Source organism: Panthera pardus, unplaced genomic scaffold, assembly GCF_024362965.1.
Source record: "Panthera pardus isolate Hobbes unplaced genomic scaffold, ASM2436296v1 HiC_scaffold_13, whole genome shotgun sequence".
NCBI classification, from domain to species: Eukaryota; Metazoa; Chordata; class Mammalia; order Carnivora; family Felidae; genus Panthera; species Panthera pardus.
Window position 1 is genome coordinate 130,690,285 of NW_026526688.1, and position 11,127 is coordinate 130,701,411.

The window sequence follows — 11,127 nt, forward strand, 5'->3', positions numbered from 1 at the left end:
ATGGAGAGCAGTTACTTTGAAGTGTTTAGCTTTCCATGGGGTCGTAACCCTACAAATAGAAGACTGCATTTGGGATTCTCTTTAAGGGTAATAACACCGTTTCTTTTGTGCGGCAACATGTACTGAAAAAAGCTTGTATTGATTCTTTGGGTTTTCTTTTTCTTTTTTTTTCTTTTTAATTTTTTTTTAAAGTTTATTCATTTTTGAGAGACAGAGAGAGACAGAGCATGAGTGGGGAAAGGGGCAGAGAGGGAAGGAGACACAGAATCCAAAACAGGCTCCAGGCTCCGAGCTGTCAGCACAGAGCCCGATGCAGGGCTCGAACTCACAAACCGCGAGATCATAACCTGAGCCGAAGTCGGACACTCAACAGACTGAGCCACCCAGGTGCCCCAATTCTTTGGATTTTCCAAGTTAATAGGTAAAGGTTTCTTCTAGGGAAAAGCAGGCAGCTTTGGTTATTTATGAACACCAGCCTAGCTTGCAGACCACACAGACTAGAAGGTAGAGAAAGGATTCTAGTTTGACTTACACAACTTGAAATCTTGTGGGTAAAGAATTAAGAGAAACATTGTAAATAAACAATTTATTGTACTTTTGATTGGAATGTTTTAGAAACCTAGTCTTTCAAAGAGCTAGTAAACAGACAAAATTAAAAAAAATGTTTTTCATTAACTCGTGATTTGCCATTTGAAGCATATCCTGACCAAACCATGACTTGATCACATCCATTCTTATCCTGAACCAAGAGTGGACTGAAGCAAAAAAAGGATTTATTTAAATAATGACCACAATGAATATTTTCTTTAATAAATAAAAGACAACAATCTATCAGTTAACATTGTCCATTTATACTAGTCTTTAAAACTCAGGTTAATAAATTGCTTTCCATCCTATTCATAAAAGGTTGAATGTTTAAACTTGTATACTGATAATCTGTGGCTTGAGTTGACACAATAGCATGAAAATAATAGGTCCTGAGGATATTCACGAGACATCAATAAAGCCCCCACCATAAAGTTGCCAATGGTATGTAATTTTTTCTAAGAAGTTGGAGAAGATTTATGTTTGGGGGGACTTTCTGAACGGAGAGGCCTTTATGATTTTGTTTTCTGTCATCTCCTTATTGAGATGAATTTAAGAATTCAAAGAAGAACAAGAGGAAAATGAAACCAAGCAAGACAGAAATGGCTACCTCTGAAAATTAAAACATTCTCAAAGAAAGAGGATTGTTTTGTAATTCTCATATCAGCTTCCCACACCTCACCTAACATCCACCTATGCCCCCCTGACTTGAGAATCATTCTTTACCTTGTGACTAAAGATGACTAAAAATTACATATGATAAAAATATATACATGTATGAATGAACTCATAAATGCTTCAGGGAAAGGGCTAAGTTGCCCATGGGATTTAATTTATAGATAAAAATATTAATTAATCTTCACAAGAGAATAATTCATTCATTCTGCCACTGATTTATCTTATGAAGAACACGTTTGTTTTAATTATAGGATGATGATTGTATGGAAATACATCCCAACAAAAACCTACCTGAACTGAGTGTGACCATTACTAACAGCAAAATTATGAATTGATGTACATCATTGAACGACACTAAACCCCTCAAATACATAACAATTAAATCCCCACCAAATTCAGTGATAAGTGAAATAGACATATTCTAAATATATCAAAAGTAGTCATGTGTTTTTAATGGCAAGTATTTGCTACTTTTGTAAATCCAACCTGCTCATTTCTCCACTCAATAACATATGTGGTCAACTCCTTCTCTTTCTATCTCTTTCTGTCATATAAATTAGTAAAAAGGAATTTATTTTAAAGGCAAGAATATATCCTAACAAGCCTAAAATTGTTGGTGTCAATAATTAGGGAGGAAAATATCAAATAAAGCCTTATTTAGTTCAATAGTCTAATTACTAAGTTCCAGAGGATAAATATGTGTTTCTAAGTTTGTAAGAAGAGGACAGATTTCAGATAACACCACTAGTCGGGGGAAATGTTCTCCCTAGCGCATTATCCTAATTTAAGAACATCGTTAAAATATCATGAATAACAATAGCCAAAAGGTGGAAACAATCAAAGGGCCTACAGACAGATGAATGGAAAAACAAAATGTGGTATATATGTATCTATCTATCATCTGTCTATCTACAATGGAATATTATTCAGCTTTAAAAAGGAAGGGGATTCTGTCACATGCTACAATATGAATGGACGAAAAGGGAAGAGAAGGGAAAGAAAGCATTTCTCTCAGCTTCACAGCCATCACAAACACATGCTTTTCCCACCCCTGTAAGTCAGATTTGGAAGGTCATTTCTGATGATGAAGGGTGGCCTCCTGAACAATATTTTCATTCTTTTTTACTCCACAAATGCACGCAAAGGAAGAGAATGTTGAATTTCCTTTTTTTTTTTTTTAAGTTTATGTACTATTTTTAGAGAGAGGGGGGTGGGCAGAGAGAGAGAGGGAGAGGGAGAGTCCCAAGCAGGCTCTTCGTGCTGTCAGTATGGAGCCAGATGCTGGGCTCGACCCCACAAACAGCAGGATCATGACCTGACCAAATTCCAGAGTCAGATGCTTAATTGACTAAGCCACCCAGGTGTCCTGAAAGAGATTGCATTTCTGTGTCCAGAGTTTTGTTTCTGTGTTTTCCCTGAAGGAAGTGGAAGGGGAAGAGCAGTGGCTGGGATACCTACATAATGAAACAAAATAATAAGGAAAAAATTTTCCTGAATAGAGAGGCATGTTATGTAATTGTTGACTTATGCTAAAGCCAGACTGCCTCCTTATACATTTTGACTCTACAACTATTAGTCATTACCTTGTTCATGAAATGTGCCGTCTTCATATATACAATAAATATAATAATATTACCTATCTTACAGGATGGTTGTGAGACCAAATGAATTAACCCTTGCTGCTGCTGCTGATTAAATGAGTCAGAGAGTTAGTAGGATTTTTTTATGAAGGGAATAGATATCTGTATATCTATTTATATATTTATGTATCTTCCAATTTTGCCTTATATAGAGAGACATGGCTCCTTTTTCACTTCTTTAATGACCTGATAAATTTATCTTAGTCACAATTATATATATGTATATGTATATATATATATATATAATGTATATGTATATATCTGTATATATAATTACGTATGTATAATGGGTCAAAATAATTTCCAGAAAGCCATTACAGAACATTATCATCATCATTTAGATCCATTTCATATGATGAAGCTTAGCTCTTAGATTATATATCTATATATACTGATATCTATTAATAGATTATATACCTATATATACTGATACATAGATATATCTATATATATATATAGATATATATCTGTTCAAAATGTTTCTACAGTCTTAAAAATTATAACATAAATACTTCCCAAATGTTATTGTCTTTATTTTTTTAATCGAACTATAACAAGAACACCATTATGAGATTATTAATATGAGAGGCTAGAATTTACATGAGAACACCAGTCATCAATGAGAAAGTTCTCCAAAGGAAATGTACACAATATGAAAGAAGAAATAATAGAAACTGAAGGTAAGTATTTAGATTTAGTAAAAAGATTCTTTATATGTAAAACACACACGAATAAATCATTAAACTTTTGTATTTAGTTTTGGCTATTAGTCCAAAGGTAAGTTCATCTAGATACTAATCTCCTTAAGAAAATAACTTATTTTCAAACAAACAAAATTTATGTTTGTGATTCATTTTATTTTAGTGGAAGTACCTTTATATAGTCCATCTTTTTCAAAATTCTACATAATATTTAAACTTGGATAGAAGTATTAGTTTTATTAAAATACCATGTAAAACAAATTTTGAAAGGCAATCATACAAAGCTCAGATCATGGGGAATTTCTGATATTCTGATACTTTAATTTTCTGGTTAATTTAGGTTTTAAAAAGAAACTTTTCTTTATATGCCAATGTTTGCAATTAGAGCCTTTTGTCAGGCATCATCAATTTGCCTTCTACAGTGGACACATTACGATAAATATAATTGAGTTTTTGATGATAGATTATGGTACAGGGCCTCGGAGTCACAAATTATTGTATATATACAATATTTTCAGTGTAAAATTTTAGGAGAATGAACTGAATATGTCCCCATTCCAGGGACTGTATATGGGTTTGCTTTTTGATCCAACCTACTTTTTAACTTTGAAAGCTAATGATAGTAAATTTTTAAGAGATACGTTGAGTTAGAAGTGTACAACATATATACATATATAAGTAACAATTCTTAAAAGTACTTAAATATAACCTTTTTTCATAAATTTGTTTTATTTTATCTCATTTTATTTTATTTTTTGTTTCTTTTCCCCACACTGTGACTTCAGGCCATTCAGGGACATTGTCAACTGCTTCTATTCCAGTAGGTGTCAGGCTCTCCCAGTGTGCACACCAGAAGGCCTCAGAAAAGGCAGGCAAACAGAAACTATGATGCTCTATGCCATACTGAATCCAGTTGCTTTTGTAAACGGGCTCTTATAGCATTTCCTCTTAAATAATGTTTAAAATAATATTTTCATACTGAAAAAACTAAAATGTGTGGAAATACAAAAATTTCTCATTTAATCACCTAGACTATATAAGCAGTTGTTAAATTCCAGCATGTATAATTCGATATGTATTTATATATTCAGTAGTAATTTAGTGAGGAAAATATCAAAGAAATGATAAAAAGGAGATGATTAATTAGAAAAAATTAAGACAAAGAATATATTGAGTATCAGTTTTCACTGGCAGTAATCTAGGAGATGCATTAATTTCCCAAGGAACTTTTAAAAATATTCTCTAACATATGGTGTGTTTCTCTTGAGAATTTTACAGCTTGTGAGAATAATTTCCTTTGGATGCTGTTAGGTTGGATAATAAGTTTGCAAAATTCACACGACATCGATTGAATGTTTGTGTCTCCCTCAAATTTATATGTTGAAATCCAAATGCCCAATATGATAATATTGGGACTGGGGCCGTTGGGCGATGATAGTGTCCTCTTGATGGGATTATTGCCCTTATTAAAGAGGCCCAAAATCGAAATCTGGAAACCCAGAAAAGGGCTCTCACTTGCTCGTGCTGGCAACCTGATCTCAGACGCCCAGTTTTCAGAACTATGAGAAGTAAATTTCTGTTGTTTATAAACCACCCAGTCCGTGTTATTTTGGTATAGCAGTTTCAATGAACTGAGACAACATACAAATTTAATTGATCAGACTTTTCATATCCAGAACCTACTCGTAATTCAAAGAAATAAGCAGAAAAATGCATATTATGATAGAATTAATTTAATGGTTAGTTTTTGTAATTTTAAACATCACTTTTTAAAGTGTGGTGTTTAAAATTTTTATTTACAAGTGGTCTAGAGAAAGATTTGTAGAACTTACCATTTTAGACATTATATTAGAAATCATAACTCATTTAAAGTAAGCTACCTATTTGTACATCAAACAAATTACATAGCTTATATAAAAAAAATAAAGTTCTAAAAGACACCTCATTAAACTCAGCAAATAAAATGTTCCTCTTGTTCAGTATTCAACTTTTTTTTCCTGTATGCCACCTTTCATTAACATTTTACCATATTTATGACCATTATGTATATAAAATAAGATAAAATAACAAAAAATGTAGAAAACTCTCTGACTAGCCCTGGTTTCTGCTTTGTTCTCTCCTCCCTTTCAATAAAACAAACAAACAAAAACACCCAAAAGGAAACAAACAAAAACAAAAAAACTCTCCTCAGTCAAGTGTCCATATTTCTATGTTTTCCAGATTTATATCTCTAGTCTTAATCTCTGCCCTTAACTCAAAATCCATCCAATAATTAGCTATTGCACAGAGTTTTGTTGAGCGCTCTTTCTAGGTGCCTGGCACTGTTTTGGGCAGTAAATACAATAGTAAATAAGAAAAGCAAAGTTTCTATTTTCACGGGATGTATGTTCTTTTATGAAAAGATAGAGAATACATAACTGCCTACAGAAATTAACCAAGTCATTTCAGGTAAATGCCATGAAAAAAATAAGGGTGAAAAAATAAGGATGGTAAATTTATACTAGATAATCAGAGTTCTCATTGAGGAGGGACATTAAAGATGAAGTTGCAGGAGGAAAAGAAATCTTTCTATACTGAAAGGAGAGCATTCTAGCACAAGCAAACAGGAAGTTTCCTTGAGATGCAAATTGACTTGACAAGTTCAGTACCCACACAGAAGGCCAATGCGACGGGAAGAAATGATGTTGAATGAACTTGGAGTGTGCTGAAAGATGAGATCATAGAGATAGGGGGAGTATCAAGCAAGACCTTGTGGGCCATGATGAGGATTTAGGAGTTTATTCTAAATGGAATGGAAAGCTACTGAGTAATCTTCAGCATGTGAGCAAAATGCTAAATATCACAGATTTTAAGACAGTATCTCTGAAATCAAGAACATATTTTAAAGTCATGGGGCACCTGGGTGGCTCAGTCAGTTGAGCATCCAGCTCTTGGTTTCAGCTCAGGTCATGATCCCAGGGTCATGGGATTAAGCCACTCATTAGGCTCTACACTGAGCATATGGGGCCTACTTAAGATTCTCTCTCTCTCTCTCTCTCTCTCTCTCTTTCCTTCTGCCCCCTCTCTAAAATAAAAAATAATAAAATAATAAAATAAAAGCAATGGCATCATTCAGTCACTATTGTAAGACAGTGGTTTTTGCCATTGCCTTGGAAATACCTTAACCAATTTCATTTACATTTTCATTTTCAGTATGCAAATATATATATATATATATATGTAACATATATATGTAACATATATATATGACATATATATATGATAAATAAACCTAAACATTCTAAGAAATAATGTCATACTTTTCTTTCTTATTACTATGTAAAATAATGTGTCACAAAAGATGAAGTCTTACATCAAATGAAAGACATTAACCCAATTTAAAAGTTTAAACACCTTAAATATACACAATGACATATGTCAAATTTATTTATTTATTTATTTATTTATTTTAACGTTTTGTTTATTTTCGAGACAGAGAGAGACAGAGCATGAACGGGGAAGGGGCAGAGAGAGAGGGAGATACAGAATCGGAAGCAGGCTCCAGTCTCTGAGCCATCAGCCCAGAGCCCGACGCGGGCTCGAACTCACGGACCGCGAGATCGTGACCTGAGCTGAAGTCGGATGCCTAACCGACTGAGCCACCCAGGCACCCCCCCCCCTTTTTTTAACGTTTTATTTAGTCAAATTTATTTTTTAAAAAGTTATAAGATCCCTCACTTGTGTGGGACATGGATTACAGGAGGTGAGAGAGGTAACATGGACAAGGTAGCAGTCTGGGGTAGATAATGGTTGCTAGCAAAGGATGGTGTAGTAAAGGTAGAGAGGGATTTAGGATATACTGGAGGGAGTACTAGGAAGACTTTGTGATAGGTTAGATAAAAGCTAGGAGGGAAAGAAAGGTGTCAAGGAGGCATCAAGGGTTTCTAGTTATGGAACAAAGCATTTACTGAGATGGTGAAGATTCATGCACATGTGTGCAGGAGTTGGGATTGTGGGAGATGGTAAGTAGGCAATCGATGTCTATCAATACCTCATTTCAATTTCACCTAATATCCTCCTTTCAGGGATGGCTTACTGGCCTTCAGAGTAGCCATTCACTCTGTTACATATTCTCAAAAGCTTCATTTAAAATGTTTATCACCATTTGGATTCTCCATCAGCATTTGTGATTCACTGTTTTACCTCCCCATGTCCTTCCCACTGAACTGGAGACTCCGTGGGGGCAGAACAGGTGGGAGGTTTCATTCACTGTTTTACCCTCAGCACAAGCACACTGCTGAGTACAGTTTACATTCTCAGCAAATATTTGCTCAATGCACAAATATGTTAATTCTAATTTCTTCTTTTTATCCTGCCTATTTCAAAGTGCTTGGTCACTGACCAACAACCACTCTGCCAGATAGGAAACCACAGCTTTGGTGTACCCAGGAGTTTCTACAGCACTAGGACAAGAGGAAGTACAAAATGAGACAAAAATATGCCAGAAAAATCCTGTAGAAAGAGGTGGTATTCCTTTTACTTAGAATCACTATAAAATTGCAAGAGCAGTAAGGAAAAAACAAACAAACAAACAAACAAAAAACCCAAACACAATAACAACAAAAACCTAAAATGAATCAGCCAGATTTCATCATAGAGAAATAAGAATATGTCTTTGGGAAAGATTCTTCTTTATATTCACATATTAATCTATAAATTTTACATTCAGTTTGTTAAATATTTATTATGTACCTAATATAAGTCAGAGACTTTGCCAGCACTCAAAATACATCTCTGTAAGAAAGGAGATTGCAAAGTTCACTCTAATTGTAATATACTATTATAAGTGCAGTGAAAGAAGAATTCAAGGAGAGCTCTCTCAAAGTTAGAAGGGCCACCTACCAGCCTGAGAGGGCTTCCTGAGAAGCCCTGAGAGGGCTATTACTATTGGGGGTAAAGGAAATAGATGGTGAGAAAAGAAGAAGATGTTATCCAAAGGGACGATCAGGGAACAAAGACAGGTTTAGCAAACAGCATACTGTGGACCCAAGAGCTACAAATTTTACTGGCCAGGAAGTCACACAAGATGAGGCTGGGGAGGTAGGCAGAAGCCAGATCAAGAATGGCATTGTATGACCAACTGAGTAAGGATCTGGGCTGTATTCTGGAAACAAAGGATAGCCTCTAAATGCTCATAGGCATGGATATAAACTGGTCACTCTCATTTACCCACTTAGGAGAACAGTCTGCACTGGCTGAAGAAATATCATGTAGAGGTAGATGGCCATGTCGCTGCAGCCACCCAACCTGGGTTTGAATCTTTGCCCTAAGATTTACTTTTAGGTGAACTTGGTTAAATTATTTAACTTCTCTGGAAAGAAAAAAAATAACAGAATATTCTTCATGGAGTTACGGTAGTGATTCAATGATAGGAGATATATATATATATATATATATATATATATATATATGTGTGTGTGTGTGTGTGTGTGTGTGTGTATTCACTCAGAGCAGTAGAGTAGGAACAAATGTCATAAAGTGTTTGCTATTATTTGCTGATCAAATGAAAATATGGAAGACATTATCAAGGCTTCTTTGCATCAGCATTGTGTCCATAGGGGATGGAACTGTTTTCTTTACTCTACTACCATTATCAATTACATAACATAAGGAGTAAGAAGGTTTGAACTTGATGGAAAGGATTAGCAAAAGAAAGCCTCAGGCTTTCTAGGACCACGAGCTGTAGAATCTCGAAGTACAGTGGATACTTTTCTCTAGGAATAATTTAAGATTATTTTCACTGGAAAATCCATGGGATGAAGTTCTGTTCACATCCCAACTGTATTGTTTTTTTTTTCTTTCATGTGATGGGTGTAGTTCTGAGCACCACCAACATACCCTTGAGTTGAATTAACAATAACAACTAACAGTCACTGGAGTTACACTGTTAGTGAATAACTCCAGTAAAAAACCCTTTATAAGTGACTTTGACCACTTCAATTAAAACAAAATTGCTGCATTTTTTTGTTCATCTTTTCTCCATTACATAAAGTATTGCTTGATTTACCTTATCTAATTGGAATGTGATTGAATTTTATCTTGACCATGAAAACATTTTCTGACAGTGAGACAGTGGACTTTATAGTTAGGGAGAAGAAAAAAAAGAAAATGTTTCTTACTTTCCTCTAGTTGTTTCAAAGCTTGATTTTTGATTGTTGGTTTTCTGGCTTCCACTGCTGTCACCTCTGCTGAGGTACGTTTCCCGTGGGGATCGATTTCCCACACCGCCTGCAACCGAGTCAGGAGAGATTGCCTGTTGGTTCGACTTTCTGGCAAAGCTCTGAAGAAATTTCAGTGTAGAGTTGGAAAGGACCACTGACTCTTCTCTTGGACTGAACTTGAGGCTAGGTTTGGTTGGGAGGGCAAGCGTCTGTAACTTCAGCACCCCTTCTGTCTTCCCTGTGGGTGTGAGAGTTTGGTTTCTTACACCCTCAGGAGGTGTGCCTGTCTCTGAGGGAGGCACTGTTGATTTTAGAAGACTATCTTCAGAGGTTCTTGTCTCAGGAATTGTGGCTATCTCAGCAGACGTGATCTGAGGGATTGGCAGCACTTTATTTAGAGGAATTGTAGCAGAGGCCATATTCTCCTGGGAGCTTGCATCCTCTGATGTAGTCCAAGTATACGTGGTGTTGGTAAGACCAAAGCCCCCAATCCATAAACTCGAAAGCAGGACAAATAGCCCTGCTCCCTTCATCTCAGTAGTTTGAAGGAAGAAAGCTCAGGTGAAATTAGGAGACACAGTCCTTCTAGTCTTTTCGACAGCTGCTCCACACTGAATCCACTTTCAGAGCTTTGCCAATTTGAGATATGTAGAGGAAACAAGTTTCTGTGTTTTGTAGTGGACTCAGGAAGTTTGATTTCCTGTTTCTGTAGATTTTGTGTGATCCGTGATCTCTGTAGGATGTGTCTATGGAAGTGGTGAAGGGTGTCTGACGAAGCTAAGGGTAAATGGGAAAACACAGGCAATTATTATCAGGAAAACCCATGAGAAAAACATGAAGTAAATTTCCTTTCCTAGGTCCACTCCTGTTTCATCTGTTGCTGATACTGAAGAGTAATTTTACAATGATAATGGGAAGCATGGAATTTTGTTTGGATAGGCTGAATCAAGGAACTTAACATTTTGTCCTACTGCACAAGGACATTGAGAAAAAAAATGGTGACACTTCTTTTCCACTGTGCCCCATCCAGAGAATCACATTTTGTTCAAGTGCTTATATCCATGCACATACACAAACACAAACTCACTAACAGGGTCTCTGCCCTTTTACACATCAGAGGCTGAATTATGAAAAAAATAATATAAATACCCCTATTCTTATAAATATGCTTCAGCCAAAGCATTACTTGAAGTCACTCTTGAGGATAAGTAACAACAACAAAAAAAAAAAGTATAAATTATTGAATTATACAGATATACAAGGAACTCACTTTAAACTTTGCTCTCAAAACTTCTACCAGAACCAGTTAATGGAATGAATAAT

General features: G+C 35.4%; 1 protein-coding gene across 1 annotated transcript in view; it reads right to left on the reverse strand.

The window, feature by feature from the left end:
• The window catches only part of MMRN1 (multimerin 1), a 64,258-nt gene extending 53,713 nt beyond the window's left edge, over positions 1-10,545 (reverse strand). Inside the window, exon 1 of the mRNA XM_019464338.2 lies at positions 9,763-10,545. Within this exon, the coding sequence (XP_019319883.1) occupies positions 9,763-10,337 (575 nt within the window). The 5' untranslated portion in view covers positions 10,338-10,545. The remainder of the gene's footprint in view (positions 1-9,762) is intronic.
• Between the last annotated feature and the right edge of the window lie 582 nt (positions 10,546-11,127).